General features: G+C 51.5%; 1 protein-coding gene across 1 annotated transcript in view; it reads right to left on the reverse strand.

Annotated features, from left to right (window-relative positions):
- Positions 1-22,697, reverse strand: part of mab21l3 (mab-21-like 3) — an 88,195-nt gene that overhangs the window by 18,216 nt on the left and 47,282 nt on the right. Inside the window, exon 5 of the mRNA XM_072513791.1 lies at positions 18,039-18,220. Within this exon, the coding sequence (XP_072369892.1) occupies positions 18,039-18,220 (182 nt within the window). The remainder of the gene's footprint in view (positions 1-18,038; positions 18,221-22,697) is intronic.

A 22,697-nucleotide genomic window follows, 5' to 3' on the forward strand; every position in this document is an offset into this window, starting at 1 on the left:
AGGTGGATCGGTCCTTGCACTGGTCCCATCTAGGGGTGATGAAGCTGCCGAAGAAGCTGAAGCCACGCTCCCGGAGCCACGGATGCCCGAGCCGTTGCCTGCATCACCGCCGAAGCTACGACGATCGCAGAGGACGACCAGGGCCCCCGATCGACTGTAAATAATTATTGTAAATAGTTGTGACATGTAACGAGGCAAAACAATGTGCTAATGTATACCGGGTACCACCATAACCTACACCTCTACCACTGTATAACGCAAGACCACCACCCCCGCTGGACTCTTTTTTTTAAGCAGGCGGTGAATGTGGTAGTCGGTATTAGGGGTATTACAGTACCCTGAATAATGCTGTAAGAGCATTGGTGTGGGAGGTACCTGAGACTGCGATTTTCATTGGTGAAGCCTGCCTGCTGGTTCCGCCCAGTAAGGCGGAGTATAAGAGCCTGAGTCTCCCCAGCAGCTGCATTCTGTACCTGCGCTGCTGGGGGGAAACATCTAGTCCAATAAAGCCTTCAATTGCCTCCAATCTCGTCTCAGGAGTTATTGATCGAGCATCAAACACAAAGAAGGCAGCAGAAGTCAAGGAGACGGGGAGAGGTTGAAAAAACAACGGGAGAGAAGACAGGGAGAAGTAAAAAAAAACCCAAAGTTCCCAGTTAGGGTAGAAAACAGGAACTCTAAGGCTGCCTTATGAAGAAAAGAGTACTGGCTCTCTACAGAGTGAGAATGGGGATTTTTTAAAAAATACATTTTTATGAAAGGCTTTTCATACAAACAAAATACCAAATATCAAAAGATCAATCCACCCAACAACCCTATTTGCTGTAACCTGTTTTGATACATGTTTGTAACAAAATACATGAAAAAAAATCCACCCAACATGACCAACCCTTAAGCCCTTCTGATACCAACTCCCAACCACGTCCCACCTTTTCCTTTTTAACCGCCCCCCCCGCCGACCCCACATTCCTCCTTCAAGAAATCGATGACCGATTTCCACCTCTGAGTGAACCCTTCTACCGACCCCTGCAGAGCAAACTTGATCTTCTCTAACCGCAGGAATTCTGCCAGGTCGCTTACCCACACCCCTGCCTCTGGTGGCTCCGAGTCCCTCCAACATAACAAAATCCATCTTCTGGCTATCAGGGAGGCCAAGGCCAACACATGGCCTCGCTCTCCCCCTGCACTCCAAATATCACTACCTCCAGACTTGGGCCATCCTCACCCCAGAACCTCAGGCATAACATTCTGCCAGAACCCCGTCAGTCTTGGACATGCCCAAAACATGTGGACATGATTCGCAGTGCCTCCGCACACCACCCATACCTATCCTCGACACCCCAATAACCTGCTCATCCTCACCACAATCATATGGGCCATATGTACCACTTTAGACTGGATGATACTTAACGTCGCACATAACGAGGATGCATTCACCCAGCACAAAGCCTCAGCCCAAGTCCCAGCCCCTCTCTGAACTCCTCCTCCCACTTGCAGATAACATCCTCTACCAGGGCACCCTCCCAATCCATCAGTTCCTTGTAAATATCAGAAACCTTCCCCGCCCCCATTTCATCCTCCGATAGAAGCTTATGTTGCAGCACCAGAGACAGCAACCCCAGGAAAGATGGCACCTCGCTCTTCACAAAATCCTGAACCTGCAGGTACCTAAACCCATTCCCCGTCGGCAACTCAAAACAATTCCTCCAACTTCTCCTGCCCTTCAAATTTGCCTCCTATAAACAAGTCCCTGAAATACTCAATCCCCACCTGCCTCCACCCCCGGAGCCTCGCATCCAATCTCGCCAACACAAACCTATGGGGCGCGATTCTCCACTCCCACGCCAGTTGGGAGAATCACCTGGGCCGCCAAAATTTCCGGGGATGCCAGTCCGACGCCCTCCCGCGATTCACCCAAGCGGCGGGAACGGCCCGGTCGAGTTTTGCGGGCCGCAGGCCGGAGAATCGCCGGAGATACCCAAAATGGCGATTCTCCGGCACCCCCGCTTTTCTGAGGCCCGGATGGGCCAAGCGGCCAGGCCAAAACGGCGGGTTCCCCCCAGCGCCGTCCACACCTGGTCGCTACAGTCGTGGGCGGTGCGTGAACGCTGGGGGGGCAGGCTGTGGGGGGGGGGGGGGCGAGGGGGGATCCTGCACCGGGCTTCACCTGGAATGTGGGGTGGCCCGCGATCGGTGCCCACCGATCATCGGGCCGTCCTCTCTGAAGGAGGACCGCCTTCCTTCCGCGGCCCCGCAAGATCCGTCCCCCATCTTCTTGCGGGGCGGATTTGGACAGGATGGCAATCACGCATGCGCGGATGACGTCCGTTATGCGGCGCCGGCCGCGTCATCTAATCGGCGCCGCTTTTACGCGGGCGACAAGGCCTGACCCGGGTAGATGACGCGGCCCCGATACTGGCCCATTGTCAGGGCCTGAATCGGTCGCGACCGGGGCCGTTCCGTGCCGTCATGAACCTCGACGGCGTTCACGATGGCGCGGCCACTTCGGCGTGGGAGTGGAGAATCGCGCCCATGGTTTTCGCAAACAGGCATCCACCATGCCATGCCCTTCAACCCCAAATGCTGCCTACATTGCTCCAACACCGAGGCGACACCATTACTGGACTATTGGAATACCTGGCCGGCGAGAACAGCAGAGGTACCAACGACAAAGCTCTCAAACACGTCCCCCTACAGGATGCCACCTCCACCCGTTCCCAAACCAACCTCCCCTCCACGGCCCTTTTTGCAGCCCAATATTATTTTATCAAATGGGCAACGCAAGCCAACCCTCCCCCCCCCCCCCACTTCTTCCCCTTCCAGGAAGGCCTGTCGCACCCACGGGCCTGCCGTCCCCGCCCCCCCCTCCCGCTGTGGGCAATAACATAGAGACATTTGCTGACAACTGCCTTCCTTTCACAAAACCCACGGATCCTCTCCAATCAATTTGCGATGCAAGCACCTTCGCAAATAACTTGGCATCAAAATGCAACAATGATATCGGGCAGTCTGGCCCGCACTGATGCGGGACCTTATCCTTGTTAAGAATCAAAGAGATAGAAGCCTGCGACAAAGTAGGAGGGGCGCGTGCTTCCCCCTCTCCCACACCTCATTATACGCTCTCACCAGCAGTGGCCCTATCTCCGCCACAAATGTCTGATAAAACTCCACTGGGAACCTGTCCAGACCCAGGACCTTCCCCACCTGCATCGCCCCCATGTTATCCATCACCTCCGCAGCCCAACCGAAGCCTCCAGGCCCTGCACGCTGGGAAACTCCAACCCATCCAGGAACCACCTCAACACTTCTTCCCCTATCGGTGGCCGACTCGTAAAGGCTCCTATAGAGGGTCTCAAACACCCACTCACCCCCCCTGGATCCATCGCCACCATACCTCCCTTGTCCCTCACTGTACCAATCTCCCTAGCCACTGCCTGTTTCCTCAACTGATGGGCCAGTATCCCACTTGCCTTCTCCCCATATTCATGCACTGCCCCTCTGGCCCTCCACAACTAGCCGTAACCAGGATTCTCACTGGTCTGTTAAATCGGGCGTGAGTCCCAAAATGGGATTCTCACCTGGTGTCAAACCCGCCGCGTGTCTCCCGCCCTCTCCCCTGGTGCAATAAGGTTCTTGCCCAGAAACGGGAGAACCTGATCAGAACTCATTTGCATCCATTTCAATCTCATTAGAGATATTGACATGAAATACTGCACCGTCCAAGGCTTCTCCTGCTACCCCAGCTGGAGGTCCCATGGGTGGGAATCATTACTGATCCCTAAAATCAGGAACCAAGTGCCAGGAACACACAGGGGGGAGCAAGTGGGTGAGTACTCTCTTTACACTTACCTCCAGAGTGTCGAAGGGGGTCCTTCATGGTTAGGGAGAGATTGGGCTGGACTGGAGGGGCTCAGGCCAGGGGGGTCTTTCCTGGGATGGGGTTCATGTGGCAAGTCTGTCCTCTGTAGCCTTGAAAACCTTTAAACTCTCTCCCAGCATGTCAATATCAATGATTTGTAAAACTCTTCCCTTTGATGTCTTAGAAACCTTTGATGTGCTTTTTTCACATTCAATTTCATTCCCCTTGAACTTTTTCAAACCTCTGGCTTTGCTGAGAAGCCCAAATGCTTTGAACTACATTGTTTACGTTCAATTTCACTGTCCATTACATTTTACAAGCCTCTTGATCGATACATCCAGGCTATTTCAAAGGGGGATTTGCTTTGTTTGTTTTGATAGCTCTTCACTGTCGATGAAGTATTTCTTCTTTTGAGTGGGTGTTGTTTCTGACCGTGGTTTTTCTCTGCTGGATTTCCTCGGTTCTGAAGTCCTTCTTAGAAAGACACGGTGCTCTGTTGGGGTGCTGCCACATGGCATTATGCACCTGGCACTGCCAAGGGGCAGGGATCTGAAAGTGGGGGGGGGGGGGGGGGGTCTTGCCAATGATTTGGGGACTGGGGGGTGGTGCTGTAGTATTATTCTCAGATCGGGCAGGCTTCTTTGGGTACCACCACGCGAATCATCCCCGGCTCCAAAAACATTTTCAGTGTGGTTGAATTACACTCTGGATCACACTGATCCTCCCAATGGGAATCACAACTTGTTTCCTGCCAGAGACCACACTTTGGGAGCCTTGTGCCCAAGGTGAAAGGAAGGGAGGAACTTAAAGCACTTAGTACCTCCCTTTCCTGGTGAGTGTAAGAAAATCATTTAAACTAAAAACTGACAAGTCCACAGTTCCTGATGGATTTTATCCTAGAGTCCTAAAAACATAGATGCTGAGGTACTTGGTTGCATTGGTTCAATTTCCCCCCAAATTTCCTAGATTCTGGAAAGGTCCCATCAGGTTGGAAAATAGGAATTGTGACTCCTCTATTCAAGAAAGGAGGGAGACAGAAAACAGGAAACTTCAGGGCAGTTGGCTTAACATCTGTGATAAAGAAATTGCTGGAGTTTATTATTAAAGAGATTATTGTGGGACGCTTAGAAAATCTCAATGCAATCAGGCAGACTCAACATGGTTTTGAGAAAGTGAAACCACGTTTGATTCATTCTTTTAGGTTTATACAACAAGCAATGCGGATAAAGGGGAAGCAGTGAAAGTGCTGCATTTAGATTTTCAAAAGGCATTTAGCAAGATGCCACACCAAAAGGTTACTGCACAAAGTAAGAGTTTATGGTATATGTATAGAGGATAGTTAACAGGAAACAGGGAGTAGGCATAAATAGTTCATTTTTGGATTAGAAAGATCTGATGCGTGGCGTGGATAGTGATCAGTGCTGGTTACAATTTATTTCAATGACCTGCATTAAATGACACAAAAATGGGAAAGCAAGTAAGTTGTGCAGAGGACATAAGGAGCCTGTAAAGGGACATAGAACAAACAAAGAACAAAGAAATGTACAGCACAGGAACAGGCCCTTCGGCCCTCCAAGCCCGTGCCGACCATGCTGCCCGACTAAATTACAATCTTCTACACTTCCTGGGTCCGTATCCCTCTATTCCCATCCTATTCATGTATTTGTCAAGATGCCCCTTAAATGTCACTATCGTCCCTGCTTCCACCACCTCCTCCGGTAGCGAGTTCCAGGCACCCACTACCCTCTGCGTAAAAAACTTGCCTCGTACATCTACTCTAAACCTTGCCCCTCTCACCTTAAACCTATGCCCCCTAGTAATTGACCCCTCTACCCTGGGGAAAAGCCTCTGACTATCCACTCTGTCTATGCCCCTCATAATTTTTTATACCTCTATCAGGTCCCCCCTCAACCTCCTTCGTTCCAGTGAGAACAAACCGAGTTTATTCAACCGCTCCTCATAGCTAATGCCCTCCATACCAGGCAACAGTCTGGTAAATCTCTTCTACACACACTCTAAAGCCTCCACATCCTTCTGGTAGTGTGGCGACCAGAATTGAACACTATACTCCAAGTGTGGCCTAACTAAGGTTCTATACAGCTGCAACATGACTTGCCAATTCTTATACTCAATGCCCCGGCCAATGAAGGCAAGCATGCCGTATGCCTTCTTGACTACCTTCTCCACCTGTGTTGCCCCTTTCAATGACCTGTGGACCTGTACTCCTAGATCTCTTTGACTTTCAATACTCTTGAGGGTTCTACCATTCACTGTATATTCCCTACCTGCATTAGACCTTCCAAAATGCATTACCTCACATTTGTCCGGATTAAACTCCATCTGCCATCTCTCCGCCCAAGTCTCCAAACAATCTAAATCCTGCTGTATCCTCTGACAGTCCTCATCGCTATCCGCAATTCCACCAACCTTTGTGTCGTCTGCAAACTTACTAATCAGACCAGTTACATTTTCCTCCAAATCATTTATATATACTACAAAGAGCAAAGATCCCAGCACTGATCCCTGTGGAACACCACTGGTCACAGCCCTCCAATTAGAAAAGCATCCTTCCATTGCTACTCTCTGCCTTCTATGACCTAGCCAGTTCTGTATCCACCTTGCCAGCTCACCCCTGATCCCGTGTGACTTCACCTTTTGTACTAGTCTACCATGAGGGACCTTGTCAAAGGCCTTACTGAAGTCCATATAGACAACATCCACTGCCCTACCTGCATCAATCATCTTAGTGACCTCCTCGAAAAACTCTATCAAGTTAGTGAGACACGACCTCCCCTTCACAAAACCATGCTGCCTCTCACTAATACGTCCATTTGCTTCCAAATGGGAGTAGATCCTGTCTCGAAGAATTCTCTCCAGTAATTTCCCTACCACTGAAGTAAGGCTCACCGGCCTGTAGTTCCCTGGATTATCCTTGCTACCCTTGCCATAGTCAAAAATCAAAAAGGGCGACAGTACAAGGTACAGTGACTGAGGGGAGCTCAGTGAATAGGACCAGGAATACTAAAAAGAATAAAACGGGAAGGAAAAACATTAATGGTAAGCGATGCGACAGGTTGTTACATGAAGATATGGGTTAAACGACAAGGAAAATTAGGAGAAAAGTTAAGAGGAAATATAACTTAGGAGAGGTTACTGATCGAGGTAATAAGATTCAGAACAGAGGTAAAAAAGCCAACGCAAGTGTACTTTACCTGAATGCTCGTAGTAGTCGGAATAAGGTAAATGAGTTGATGGCGCAAATCATCGTGAATGACTATGATTTAGTCGCCATTACTGAAACATGGTTAAAGGATGGTCACGACTGGGAGTTAAACATCAGAGGGTATCAAACTATTCAGAAGGACAGAGTGGATGGTAAGGGAGGTGGTGTAGCTCTGTTATTTAAGGATGACATCCGGGCAACAGTAAGGGATGACATCGGTGCTATGGAGGATAATGTTGAATCCATTTGGGTGGAAATCAGGAATAGTAAGGCGAAAAAGTCACTGATAGGAGTAGTCTATAGGCCACCAAATAGTAACATTATGGTGGAGTAGGCATTAAACAAAGAAATAACTGATGCATGTAGAAATGGTACAGCAGTTATGATGGGAGATTTTAATCTACATGTCGATTGGTTTAACCAGGTCAGTCAAGGCAGCCTTGAGGAGGAGTTTATAGAATGTATCCGCGATAGTTTCCTAGAACAGTATGTAATGGAACCTACGAGGGAACAAGCGGTCCTAGATCTGGTCCTGTGTAATGAGACAGGTTTGATTCAGGATCTCATAGTTAGGGATCCTCTCGGAAGGAGCGGTCACAATATGGTGGAATTTAAAATACAGATGGAGGGTGAGAAGGTAAAATGAAACACGAGTGTTTGTGCTTAAACAAAGGAGATTACAATGGGATGAGAGAAGAACTAGCTAAGGTAGACTGGGAGCAAAGACTTTATGGTGAAACAGTTGAGGGACAGTGGAGAACCTTCCAAGTGATTTTTCCACAGTGCTCAGCGAAGATTTTTACCAACAAAAAGGAAGGACAGTAGAAAGAGGGAAAATCGACCGTGGATATCGTAAGGAAATAAGGGAGAGTAGCAAATTGAAGGAAAAAGCATACAAAGTAGCAAAGATTAGTGGGAGACTAGAGGACTGGGCAATGTTTAGGGGGCAACAGAAAGCTACTAAAAAAAGCTATAAAGAAGAGTAAGATAGATTACGAGAGTAAACTTGCTCAGAATATAAAAACAGATAGTAAAAGTTTCTACAAATATATAAAATAAAAAAGAGTGGCTAAGGTAAATATTGGTCCTTTAGAGGATGAGAAGGGAGATTTAATAATGGGAGATGAGGAAATGGCTGAGGAACTGAACAGGTTTTTTGGGTCGGTCTTCACAGTGGAACCAACAAATAATATGCCAGTGACTGATGGAAATGAGGCTATGACAGGTGAGGACCTTGAGAGGATTGTTATCATGAAGGAGGTAGTGATGGGCAAGCTAAAGGGGCTTAAGGTAGACAAGTCTCCTGGCCCTGATGGAATGCATCCCAGAGTGCTAAAAGAGATGGCTAGAGAAATTGCAAATGCACTCATGATAATTTACCAAAATTCACTAGACTCTGGGGTGGTCCCGTCGGATCGGAAATTAGCAAACGTGACACCACTGTTTAAAAAAGGAGGTAGGCAGAAAGCGGCTAATTATAGGCCAGTGAGCTTAACTTCGGCAGTAGGGAAGATGCTGGAATCTATCATCAAGGAAGAAATAGCGAGGCATCTGGATGGAAATTGTCCCATTGGGCAGACGCAGCATGGGTTCATAAAGGGCAGGTCGTGCCTAACTAATTTAGTGGAATTTTTTGAGGACATTACCAGTGCGGTAGATAACGGGGAGCCAATGGATGTGGTAAATCTGGATTTCCAGAAAGCCTTTGACAAGGTGCCACACAAAAGGTTGCTGCATAAGATAAAGATGCATGGCATTAAGGGGAAAGTAGTAGCATGGATAGAGGATTGGTTAATTAATAGAAAGCAAAGAGTGGGGATTAATCGGTGTTTCTCTGGTTGGCAATCAGTAGCTAGTGGTGTCCCTCAGAGGGATCAGTGTTGGGCCCACAACTGTTCACAATTTACATAGATGATTTGGAGTTGGGGACCAAGGGCAATGTGCCCAAGTTTGCAGACGACACTAAGATGAGTGGTAAAGCAAAATGTGCAGAGGACACTGGAAGTCTGCAGAGGGATTTGGATAGGCTAAGTGAATGGGCTCGGGTCTGGCAGATAGAATACAATGTTGACAAATGTGAGGTTATCCATTTTGGTAGGAATAACAGCAAAAGGGATTATTATTTAAATGATAAAATTATAAAACATGCTGCTGTGCAGAGAGACCTGGGTGTGCTAGTGCATGAGTCACAAAGTTGGTTTACAGGTGCAACAGGTGATTAAGAAGGCAAATAGAATGTTGTCCTTCATTGCTAGAGGGATGGAGTTTAAGACTAGAGAGGTTATGCTGCAATCGTAGAAGGTGTTAGTGAGGCCACACCTGGAGTATCGTGTTCAGTTTTGGTCTCCTTACTTGAGAAAGGACATACTGGCACTGGAGGGTGTGCAGAGGAGATTCACTAGGTTAATCCCAGAGCTGAAGGTGTTGGATTACCAGGAGAGGTTGAGTAGACTGGGACTGTACTCGTTGGAATTTAGAAGGATGAGGGGGGATCTTATAGAAACATATAAGATTATGAAGGGAATAGATAGGATAGATGAGGGCAGGTTGTTTCCACTGGCGGGTGAAAGCAGAACTAGGGGGCACAGCCTCACAATGAGGGGAAGTAGATTTAGGACTGAGTTTAGGAGGAACTTCTTCATCCAAAGGGTTGTGAACCTAAGGAATTCCTTGCCCAGTGAAGCAGTAGAGGCTCCTTCATTAAATGTTTTTAAGATAAAGATAGATAGTTTTTTGACAAATAAAGGGATTAAGGGTTATGGTGTTCTGGCCGGAAAGTGGAGCTGAGTCCACAAAAGATCAGCCATGATCTCATTGAATGGCGGAGCAGGCTCAAGAGGCCAGATGGCCTACTCCTGCTCCTAGTTCTTATGTTCTTATGCAAAGCCAAGGGGCGAGGAAGGGGACAGCTGGGGGCATGGGAGTGGAGGATAGAGCACTGGTTGCATCGGATGACATGTGGAGATGGAGAAAATGAGGAAGTAGTCGGCGGCCATCTTGAATGGCCTGTCAGATGAACAGGGACAAGACCAGAGGGGGAGTATGGTTGACCCCATGCGGGGGTTGGCATTGAACGCGAGGGGCCTCATCAGGTCGGTGAAGAGATCCAGAGTCCTCGGCCATCTCAAGAGTCTGAGGGTAGGCGTAGCTTTCTTAAGAACATACATCCAAGAGAGATGAACCGACTGCGGGTAAGGAAGGGCTGGGTAGGACAAATGTTTCATTCATGTTTTGACACCAGGACAAAGGGGGCGGCCATACTAATCAACAGGACAGTTTCATTCAGTGATGAGCATGGTGACGGACCCAGGGGCACGACACGCTATGGTCAGCGGGACCCGAGAAGGGACCTCGGTAGTCTTGATAAACATATATGCACCGAACTGGGACGACGCAGAATTTGTCAAAGAAAATATGGCCGAAATCCAGGACCCAGACATCCATTGACTTATCGAGTGACGTACAAGACCCGACAATGGTGAGCTCCAACCCAGGACAGGAACTTCTCAGGTATGACATGAAAAGTGAATGCCTTTATGGAGCAGGTGGGTAGGAGTCATAAAGTCATAGACATTTACAGCATGGAAACAGGCCCTTCGGCCCAGCTTATCCATGCCGCCCAGTTTCTATCACTAAGCTGGTCCCACTTGTCCACATTTGGCCCATATCCCTCTATACCCACCCTGCCCATGTAACTGTCTAACTGTTTTTTAAAGGATAAAATTGTACCCGCCTCTACCACGGCCTCTGGCAGCTTGTTCCAGATGTTCGCCACCCTGTGTGAAACGATTTCCCCTCTGGTCCCTTTTGTATCTCTTCCCTCTCACCTCCTCTAGTTTTAGACTCCTCTACGTTTGGGAAAAGATGTTGGTTATCTACCTTATCTATGCGCCTCATTATTTTATAGACCTCTGTAAGATCACCCTTAAGCCTCCTACGCTCCAGGGAAAAATGTCCCAGCCTATCCAATCTCTCCTTATAACTCAGACCATCAAGTCCTGGGAGGGGGAGGTAAGACCCATGAAAGCTTCATCGCCGGAGAAAAAAAATAATTCTCCTACTTCTCCCACGTGCACAAGGCCTACTCACTTATAAACCTTTGTCGTAGGGAAAGGGTGCTTCCAAGGGTAACAAAGGCAGATTACTCAGATTGTAGTTTCCGATCACGCGCCACATTGCATGGACGTGAGTTTGGAGAAGGGCTGGGCCTAACACCCCCCATGGAGGCTGGATACGGCTCTCCTCACTGACAAGGAATTTTATACAAAGATATCCCAAGCCATCGACAGTTATGTAACCTGTAACCAGAACAGGGAAGTCTCACCCTCCACGTTCTGGGAAGCACTGAAGGCAGTGATCAGGGGGAAAATCATAGCTTATACAGCTCTCAGGGACAGGACAGGAATGAAAGGGCAGCCAAGCAGCGGCTGATTGACTCCATACTGGAGGTGGACCGGCAGTACTCAGCCCCAACCGTGGTAATGCTGGCGGAGAGGAAAAAGCTGCGGATGAAATTTGATCTGCTATCCACAAGGAAGGCAGTCAGCTCCGCCAGGCATGGGGGGGGGCCTTCTCCGAATATGGGAGTTAAGACCAGCTGGCACAGCAGCTAAGAAAGCACGAAGACACAAAAGAGATGGAGGAAGTTATGGACAGAAATGGTAGGATGGCAACAGATCCAAAGAAGATTAACGAGGCCTTTGCAAACTTCTACTGAGGGCTGTGCACCTCCGAAGGGACTCAGTGATGGAATGGTTTCTCGACAGACTAAACATACCGGTGTTGGGGGAGGACAGGAAAGAAGGACTGAAAGCATCACTAGAACTGGGTGAAATTGTGGAACGCATCAATTCCATGCAGCCAGGGAAAGCGCCGGGACCAGACGGACTCCCGGTAGACGTTTATAAAAAACTTGCAGAGCTGGTCCCGCACGTGCGGGAGACGTCCAACGACTCACTGTCAAAGGGGGCCCTGCCGCCCACACTGGTGCAGGCCTCAATCTCACTGATCCCCAAAAAGGACAAAGGCCAACAGAGTGTGGATCATACAGACCCATCTCTCTCTTAAAAACTGATGCAAAGGTCCTAGCGAAAGCACTGGTGAGGCACCTGGAGAGCTGCCTGCCAGACATAATCGAGGAAGATCAGACCGAGTTTGTCAAAGGCAGACAATTAACAGTGAACATCGACCGCCTGTTGAATGTAATAATAACCCCATCCGGGGAGAGGACACCAGAGGTGATCGTCTCCCTGGACGCTGAGAAAGCCTGCAGTTGTGTAGAGTGGCAGTGCCTCATGGAGGTGCTTGAACGGTGATACACCATCTATAATAGACGACAAGTGATAAACATAACTGAGGCTTTAATACACTAAACAGCAAGCCTCCTGCCTCTGGACCCGAACTGGGGCCAGAGGCGGAGACTTGCCACTTTGATACAGAAGCCCAAGGGGAGGAGCCACAGGCGGAGCCAGCCTGGACAAGCTCAGGCATGTACAATACAGCACAATGAATATAAGAAAATAATGTGGTTTACCACATTCACCCTCTGTTTAAAAAAGGTCCGGCGGGGTGAAGTGGTCTTAAAGATCCAGTCTGTTGGGGGCCTTGACCTTCCGCTGTGACCGCCTCAGTCCCGGCTGTGGTGTGGGCACCGGCGACGAGACCTGCGCATCCAGGAGCGTGTTGACTTCTTCGTCTTCACCCAGATGTTGAGTCGGCGAGGGGGGGGCGGGGGGTGTATGGGCGGAGGTGATGGTGCTTGTCCTCGGTGGGCCTGCGGGAGTCAGTTCGTGAGGGAGGTGGGCAGGGGTGGGGTAGGACGGTGTAGGGTGGGGTGTGGTGGTGATGGCCACCGGGGAGCCTGCAGGAGCCAAATCCCGAAGGGAGACCGTGTCCTGCCGCCCGTCTTGGTGTGCCAAGTAGGCATATTGGGGGTTTGCATGGAGCAGCAGGACCTTCTCGATGAGGGGATCGGTTTTACGGCTCCTCGCATGCTTCCGGAGAAGGACGGGCCCCGGGACTCTCAGCCAGGACGGAAGCGAGACCCCGGAAGTGGACTTTCTGGGGAAGGTAAACATACGTTCATGAGGCGTCTCGTTAGTGGCCGTACATAGAAGCTACCAGATGGAGTGGAGCGCATTGGGGAGAACCTCCTGCCAGCGGGAGACTGGGAGAATTTGCGTGTAGGGCAAGGAGGACGGCCTTCCAGACCGTCGCGTTCTCCCTCTCCACCTGTCCGTTTCCCCAGGGGTTGCTGCTAGTATCCTTCTGGAAGCAATGCCTTTGCTGAACAGGAACTGACGCAACTCGTCACTCATAAAGGAGGAGGCCCGATCACTGTGGATGTAGCAGGGAACCCAAACAGGGTGAAAAGACTGTGCAGGGCCTTGATAACGGAGGCAGAGGTCATGTCCGAGCAGGGGATGGCGAAGGGGAATCTGGAGGACTCGTCAACGATGTTGAGGAAGTACACGTTACGGTCAGTCGAGGGGAGGGGCCCTTTGAAATCCATGCTGAGGCGCTCAAAGGATCGGAAAGCCTTTACCAGATATGCTCGGTCTTGCCGATAGAAGTGCGGTTTGCACTCCGCGCAGACCTGGCAGTCCCTGGTCACAGACCTGACCTCCTCAATGGAATAGAGCAGGTTGCGGGCCTTGATAAAGTGGAAAAAGTGGGTGACCACCGAGTGAAGAGGTCGTTGTGGAGGGTACGGTCTACTTGTGCGGAGGCACATGTACCGCGGGATAGGGCATCTGGGGGCTCATTGAGCTTCCCGGGTCGATACAAGATATCATAGCTGTATGTGGAGAGCTCGATCCTCCACCTCAGAATCTTAGTCATTCTTAATCTTGCGCCGCTGTATGTTATTGAACATTAAGGTAACCGACCGTTGGTCAGTGAGGAGAGTGAATCGCCTGCCGGCCAGGTAATGCCTCCAATGTGTCTCAGCTTCTACGATGGCTTGGGCCTCTTTTTCGACGGAGGAGTGTCGAATTTCGGAGGCATGGAGGGTACGGAAGAAGAAAGCCACGGGCCTGCCCACCTGGTTGAGGGTAGCGGCCAGAGCAAAGTCCGGCGCATCGCTCTCCACTTGGAACGGAATGGACTTGTCCACAGCGTGCATCACGGCTTTGGCAATGTCTGCTTTGATGCGATCGAAGGCCAGTAGGGTCGCAGTCGTCAGGGGAAACGTGGTGGACTTGATCAGTGGGTGGGCCTTGTCCGCGTAGTTGGGGACCCACTGGGCAGAGGAAGAGAAGAACCCCAGGCATCTCTTCAGGGTCTTGGGGCAGTGGTGGAGGGGGAGTTCCAGGAGGGGGCGCATGCGGTCGGGGTCGTGCCGTAGGACTCCGTGTTCCATGACGTAGCCGAGGATGGCTTGGCGGGTTGTGCGGAAGACGCCTTTCTCTCTATTATAAGTTAGGTTCAGGAGTTTTGCGGTGTGGAGGAAGCGCCGGAGGTTCTCGTCATGGTCCTGCTGGTCACGGCCGCAGATGGTGATGTTGTCTAGGTACGGGAACGTGGCCCGCAGCCCATACTGGTCAACCATTTGGTCCATTTCCCTTTGGAAGACCGAGACCCCGTTGGTGACGCCGAAGGGAACCCCGAGGAAGTGATAGAGGTGGCCGTCTGTCTCGAAGGCAGTATATTGGCGGTCCTCCGGGCGGATAGGGAGCTGGTGGTACACAGACTTCAAGTCGACTGTTGAGAAGACTCGATACTGCGCAATTTGATTGACCATGTCAGATATGCGGGGGAGGCGGTACGCATAGAGCTGCGTGTACCGGTTGATTGTCTGGTTGAAATCCATGACCATCCGGTGCTTCTCCCCAGTCTTGACGACCACCACTTGGGCTCTCCAGGGGCTGTTACTAGCCTCAATGATCCCCTCTTGCAGGAGTCGCTGGACCTCTGACCTGATGAAGGCCCGGTCCTGGGCACTGCTTCTGGTAGCGACGGGCTTACAGTCCGGGTGAGGTTTGCGAAGAGAGAGGGTGGGGCGACCTTAAGGGTCGTGAGGCTACAGACAGTGAGGGGGGGGGGGGGGGGGGGGGGGGAGGGGGGGGGGAGGAGTCCGTTGAACTTTAGGGTAAGGCTCTGGAGATGGCACTGGAAGACGAGCCCCAGTAATAGGGCAGCGCAGAGATGGGGGAAGACGTAGGGCCTAAAGTTATTGTACTCTACGCCTTGCACAGCGAGGGTCGCGACACAGTACCCCCGGATTTCCACTGTGTGGGATCCGGAAACCAGGGAGATTTCCTGGGTCGCGGGTAGGATGGGGACGGAGCAGCGCCTTACCGTATCTGGGTGTATGAAGCTGCCTGTGCTCCCGGAGTCGAAAAGGCAAGCCGTCTCATGCCCGCTGATCCGGACGGTCATCGTGGACTTCGCGAGGTGGTGCGGCCGGGACTGGTCGAGTGTGACGGAGGCGAGTGTCGGAAGGCGTTCGGAGGTGGCGGCGGCCAGCGTACTGTTGGGTGAGCAGGGCTCCCGGGAGGTCACAGAGTGGTCCTAAGATGGCGGCCCCCATGAGTCGCCCGTGGTGGGCGAGGTGCAAGATGGCGTCAAAGATGGTGGCCCGGTCGCACGTGGCGGGTGGGGTGTAAGATGGCATCCAAGCTGGTGGCCCCCGTGGGTTGCACGTGGCGGGTGAGGTGTAAGATGGCATCCAAGATGGCTACCTCCGTGGGTCGCACGTGTCGGCCGAAATGAAAGATGGCGGCGTCCACGGGTCGCACATGGCGGTTGGCACGGCAGCTGGGGGGGGCCCCGACAGGCAGCAGGTAGTGCTGCTGGGCCTAGAAGATTTAGAGGGGGGGGGGGTCGGGCCTGGCAGGCTTTTGCAAAGTGTCCCTTCTTCCCACAGTCGTTACAGGTCGCGTTCCGTGCCGGGCAGCATTGTCGGGGGTGATTATTCTGGCTACAGAAGTAGCACTTCGGGCCTCCATCGTTGGCGGTCCGCTGCGCGGCGCAGGCTTGCATCGCACCTGGGGCGGTTGATGGCTGAGCCCACGAGGCCGCTGCGCGGTCCGGAGGTGTAGGTCCCATGTTCTGGGAGGCCACCTCCAGTGAGTTGGAGACCGAGTGTCCTCCTTCTAATAATCACTGGCGGATATAGTTCGAGTGCATGCCCGCAACGGTAGGCATCACTGATCAGCAGCTCCGCGTGCTGGGTAGCCCATATCGCCCGGCAGTCACAGTTCCGGCAGAAGATGCGCAAGGCACACATGAATTCTGCGAGTAATTCTCCAGGGCGTTGGCGTCTCGTGGCGAGGAGGTTCCTAGCATATACCTGGTTAATGGATTTCACGTAATGTCCCTTTAGCAGCGATATTCCTTCGTGTACGAGGGGGCATCCCTGATGAGGTTAAAGACTCTTGGCTCACCCATGCGTGGAGGACCTGCTTCTTCTGGAGGTCTGTAAAGTCTTTGTTGAAAGATGAGGAGGTACGCTTCGAAGCAGCTTAGCCGGTGTTCAAAAGTCTCTGTAGCGTCAGCTGCTTGTGGGTCCAGTTGCAAGCGATCAGGCTTGAGTGAGGAGTTCATCTTGAGTTAAGAGTCCATCTTTAGAAGTTTATTGTATTAAATTGATACACCATCAATAATAGACGACAAGTGATAAACGTAACTGAGGCTTTAATACACTAAACAGCAGCCTCTTGCCTCTGGACCCAAACTGGGTCCGGAGGCGGAGACTTGCCACTTTTATACAGAAGCCTGAGGGGAGGAGCCACAGGCGGAGCCAGCCTGGACAAGCCCAGGCATGTACAATATAGCACAGCGAATAGAAGACAATAACGTGGTTTACCACAAACGGTTTGGAGCAAGGTTCACCGCGTGGGTGAAGCACCCACAGCGAGCATACGCTGAATGCTATTATCTCCAGATACGTTCGGCTGCACAGGGGAACGCTGCAGGGGTGCCCACTATTCCCGCTTCTGTTCGCATAGGCCATCGGCCCACAGGCCATCGCCCTTAGATAGGCGGAGTGGTGGACAGGCATTTGAAGAGGGGGCAGGGATCACAAGAGTTTCCCTCTATGAGGATGACCTGCTCCTTTGCTTGTCGAACCCCCTAGCCAGCATGGAAAGATAACAGGACTCCATAGGGTGTTTGGTGCCTTCTCAGGTTACAAACTCAACCTGGGAAAGAGCAACACCTTCCCGGTGAATCCCCAAGAGGGAGGAGCGGAGCTGGAAGAACTAGCGTCTAAAAAGATCCAAACCAAGTTCAGGTAACTGGGGATACCCGTCTAAGAAGGCTGCTGTTTCGGCTGGTAGGGGCGGGCTTTCAGTATCTTGGGATACATGTGGCGCAGAGCTGGGCCCAGCTTACAAGCTGAATCTGGAAAAACTGGTGGAGTGAATGAGAGGAGGCGGGATGTGTTGCCTTTGTCGTTGGCGGGAAGGGTCCAGACAGTAAAGAGGACAGTGCTCCCCGAAATGTTTGTTGTGTGTTTCAGAATCTCCTGATTTTCGTGCCCAAGTCTTTTTTCAGTAAGGTGAATAAGATGATACTGGGGGTTTGAGGGTGCTATTGTTGGCACCTGCTTCTGTTCTCGCAGGCCAGGTACCCCACGAGCCCAGTCACTGTGTCAGGCGCTGAGGGTCTGGAATCAATGTCAGCAGCACTGTCAGATGGAAAGCATGTCCCTGTGGGCGCCAATTTGCGACGACCACAGATTTGTTCCTAACTCTGCCACATTCAGCAACTGGCAGGGCTCCTCCACCTAGAAAAATCAAGTTCATCATAAGGGGGGCGAGAGGTTCAGACGATTGAGAGGTTACCTTATTGAAACATACAAGATCCTGGACAGGGAGATGCTGAAAGGCTGTTGCGCTTGTGGGAGAGACTAGAGCTGGGGGAACATAGTTCAAAAATAGGGGATCTCACTTAAGTCAGACAGATTCCCAGTAAGCTTTTATAGTGTTAAAGTGCATTTTCTTCATTTAGTACCTGACAGTTCGAGCCTTTTTCTTTTGATGGCCAGCGTTTCAGAAACCGTGGCCAACGTGCTTTTTTGGGCCAGAGATTGGCGATTTCAATGGCTGGCACAATCTCCACTTCAACGTGCTGTTCTGTTGTTTCCACAGCAAGTCGTATTGTCGGGCCAACGCTTTCCAGAACATTGAGTTTTCCTGGAGGCAGAATAGAATTTTGCTCACTCAATAGGTTGATATTTGAAGGCATTATCACGTGGTGAGAAAGAGAACAAAGATAACCAAAGTGGCGGAGAGAAGAGAACGAGAGAGGGGAGAAAAGAAGGGAGGAGACGTGGGAGAGAGTGGGGGCGAGTGGGGCGAGTGGGGGCGTGTGGGGGCGAGTGGGGGCGAGTGGGGGCGAGTGGGGGCGAGTGGGGAGTGGGGGCGAGTGGGGGCGAGGTGGGGGCGAGTGGGGGCGAGTGGGGGGCGAGTGGGGGCGAGTGGGGGCGAGTGGGGGCGAGTGGGGGCAGAGTGGGGGGCGAGTGGGGGCGAAGTGGGGCGAGAGGGGGCGAGAGAGGGGGCGAGAGGGGGCGAGAGGGGGGCGAGTGGGGGAGAGTGGGGGCGAGTGGGGGCGAGTGGGGGCGAGTGGGGGCGAGTGGGGGCGAGTGGGGGGGCGAGTGGGGGCGAGTGGGGGCGAGTGGGGGCGAGAGGGGGCGAGAGGGGGCGAGAGGGGGGGAGTGGGGGCGAGAGGGGGAGTGGGGGCGAGAGGGGGAGTGGGGGCGAGAGGGGGAGTGGGGGCGAGAGGGGGAGTGGGGGCGAGAGGGGGAGTGGGGGGCGAGAGGGGGAGTGGGGGCGAGAGGGGGAGTGGGGGCGAGAGGGGGAGTGGGGAGCGAGAGGGGGAGTGGGGGCGAGAGAGGGAAGGGGGCGAGAGAGGGAGGGGCGAGAGAGGGAGGGGCGAGAGAGGGAGGGGGCGAGAGGGGGAGGGGCGAGAGGGGGAGTGGGGGCGAGAGAGGGAGGTGGCGAGAGAGCGAGGGGCGAGTGAGAACAAAAAAAGAGGGCAAACGAAATGAAAGGGGAGGAGAAAAATCGTTTTTACAACAACTTGCATATTTTTAAAAAATCAAAAATCCATTCAATTATCTCAGCATAAGTGTGCAGTTTCAAATACTTATAGTTAGAGTGTAATCAAATCTAACTAAAAAATCTTGTTAGGAGTCACTAATCAGTAATAATGTCACAAAATCATCAGGGACTCAAACACGTATCACATTTTGAAAAGGAACATATTACTTTTTAAAGAGGCAGAACTGGAAAAACATGCTGAAGCCTTGATGTTCCAAAATATCCTCGTCTATGCAGAGGAAACGTTTTGCCCTGTTGCGCATCCGGTTTGATTTTTAAATAATGAATAGTTTGCCCAAATCCAGATTTGATTTTGCCAAATGAGACTAGTTTTTGCCATGCAATCCGGGAGAGTTAGATTTGCCACTCATCCGACTTGCTCCGTTCCAATGGTGAAGCAGAGCATAAAACTTTGATGTTGACAAGAAACTAATCAAGTGCAACATTTATGTGTTATGAAAGTTCTCACCACAGGTGACTAATGGGTATCTGCACGATGCCAAACAATCTGGCCCCACATGCATAGATACACACCCGGAATGAATTTCCATCTGTCAAAGTGTAATTGGCAGCATTTCCACTGGCATATTCCTTCTGGAGACTCTGTGGTTTGCTCTTGGCAATGTAACTAGGCTATTACTCAAACAAAACGGCTTGGAACTCGAGACTGTTGAAACTCTACTTATTTCCCTTGATGCTGTGGCATTATGCTTTCCAGGACTCATCATTATATTCACCTAGTTAAAGCAATTGCTCAGAGCAACTGAACGCAGTGAAGCAGGTCCTTTCGGTCGCCAGCATTAAACCACCAACTGTTTCAGCTCACAATTTACAATCAGAAATGATGGTATAAATTGGATGAGCAGGGGCCAAATCTGACTAAATAGCCAGCATTAAAATCCTACCCAGTGTTTAAAATGACATAATTGTATCTGGTTGCAGGCAAGGTGTGCTCTGATCAATCAGCCTGATTGAGATTGGTTCAAACAGACTTCTACTGCATTAATTAATTTATCTCTCAGCGTAATTAGCGTACAATCCAGTGAATAACATCGCCTTAACTGAGTTACACCTGTTAATCGGTTTGATAGTGCTGATCTTTTACATTGTGGCGTTACATAGAAAGGATTGTGAAACAGTAAACCTGGGAAATACGAAGGTCAACAGGCAGGCTTCCTAAGCAACATAATACAAGATGTGGAGATGCCGGCGTTGGACTGGGGTGAGCACAGTACGAAGTCTTACAACACCAGGTTAAAGTCCAACAGGTTTGTTTCGAAACAAACCTGTTGGACTTTAACATAATACAAGTCAGAGGACTACTTTTGTGAAATAGTATGGTATACCTGCAGACTTCCGTGCAGAGATGGATGGATTTTGAGTGGGGGGGCATGAATACATTTTCAATGTACCTTCTGTACATAACCCACTCTGCATGGAAATAGTTGGTTATTCGTTGATGTATAATGCATTCTAACTTAATTGCTCCTTCATGACAATTTCTCCTTTTGTTTCACCAGAATCACTGCATATTATACTTAGCTCACACAAAGAAAGTGTGGTGTGTATATTGTATGCCACAGCTGGATTTTACATGCGTCCCCCCGCCCCCACCCAAGTGTGTTTTTGGTTGTGGGGTGGAAGGATGGGGGTGGCATGGGCATTTAGGTTGGAGTGGTCAGGACATTTTTATTTGAAGCCGACATGAGAATGGTGGGGGGGGGGGGCAAGGGGGGCTGAGAGTGGGATTGCCGTGTGCTCAATCATGAGGGGGCAGGGAACCTCCAAAATGTTACCATGCCCTTTGTTCCACACTGCATGTCCTACAAAACCCAGCCACACCATGCCTATTCTCCCTCTCTGGGCTTTAGGATCCCTCCCTGCCCTAGAATCCTGGGACTTACCTATCTGGGCAGCCATGATCCTCTTTGGGCTTCTTCCTGCAGTCCCAGTCGTGCCCACTTCTGGGATCTGGCACCATTGGTCGGTAGCCCCATCAGGCCCAATCAGATTGGCCTGCAGCTTCCACCGAGGGGTGGAAATCCCACTGTTAACTTCTGGCAGGGCAAGCAGTCCACCCCGCCTCCCCATAAAATGCAGCCCATTGAGTTTATTTCACTCATGAGTGAACAAGCATCACTTCATTCCAAAGGTTTCCTTCCTCTATGAAGTAAACCATGTTCTACTAGATGTACTCCATCTATTTTTACACTCTGGCTTTTGAATACCAATAACAAATCACAATAGCTGCTGAGCTGATTTAAAGAGCCCTTTTCTCACCCTGTGTTAAAATACTTTCATTTATTGCCCAGATACCATTCAGCACATCACAACCATCGCTTGAACGTGATCCTTTATTTACAAACTTGCACACAAGCACTTAGTTTGAAACCTTGGCCGGGATTCTCCCCTACCCGGCGGGGCGGGGGGCCCCGGCGGGATGGAGTGGCGGGAACCACTTCGGCGTCGGGCCACCCCAAAGGTGCGGATTTCTCCGCACCTTTAGGGGCCAAGCCCTCACCGTGAGGGGCTAGGTCGGGCCGGAGTGGTTTCCGCTCCACCGGCTGGCATGGAAGGCCTTTAGCGCCACGCCAGCCGGGGCCGAAAGGACTTCGCCGGTCGGCGGAAGTCCGTGCATGCGCGGGGGCATCAGCGACAGCTGACGTCATCCCCGCGCATGCGCGCGGGGGGGGGGGGGGGTTCTCTTACGCATCGGCCATGGTGAAGGCTGCGGCCGAGGCGGAAGGAAAAGAGTGCCCTCATGACACAGGCCCGCCCGCAGATTGGTGGGCCCTGATCGTGGGCCAGGCCACCGAGGGGGCACCCCCCAGGCCAGATTGCCTCGCGCCCCCCCCAGGACCCCGGAGCCCGCCCGCGACGCCTAGTCCCGCCGGTAAGAGAGGTGGTTTGATTCTCGCCGGTGGGACAGGCATTCCAGCAGCGGAACTTCGGCCCATCACGGGCCGTATAATCGCCAGGGGGGGGGGCCCCGGAGAATCGCTTGGGGGGGGGGGGGGGGGCGCCGACCGGCGCGGCACGACTTCCTCCCCCGCCAAATATCGGGTGCCGGAGAATTCGCCAACCGGTGTGGGCGGGATTCAAGCCAGCCCCCGGCGATTCTCTGGCCCTGCGGGGGGGTGTCGGAGAATCCCACCCCTGACGTCAGACATTGTTGATTTGTACACCAGACTTGACTGCATCCCATGGCAACCTGGTCATTCCCAACTTCTGCATTCTTTGGGAAGGAAACAACAACCTATAACCAGAGAGAGATTGACAACTGGTGGTGGAATCTCTAACTTCTGTGCCAGCCTCTCAGTGCTAGTCTCCCAAATAATCATCTGGATACCAATCGGGAATGGAAACCTGACTAACTCCTTCCCCCTCGATGCCTATGGTCTTAATCATTGATCACCTCCTTGTGGCCCTCACTATGTCACTTACCCTCTTCCAACACCACACCTTCTGGTCTCCAACCATGGAAAAATAAACTCTTTCCCATAATCACACACAACTACAGTTTCAAACTTCCAACTTGCCCTCCACTCACTACAATACTTCTGCAACCATC

This window comes from Scyliorhinus torazame, chromosome 8, assembly GCF_047496885.1.
Source record: "Scyliorhinus torazame isolate Kashiwa2021f chromosome 8, sScyTor2.1, whole genome shotgun sequence".
Taxonomy (NCBI): Eukaryota; Metazoa; Chordata; class Chondrichthyes; order Carcharhiniformes; family Scyliorhinidae; genus Scyliorhinus; species Scyliorhinus torazame.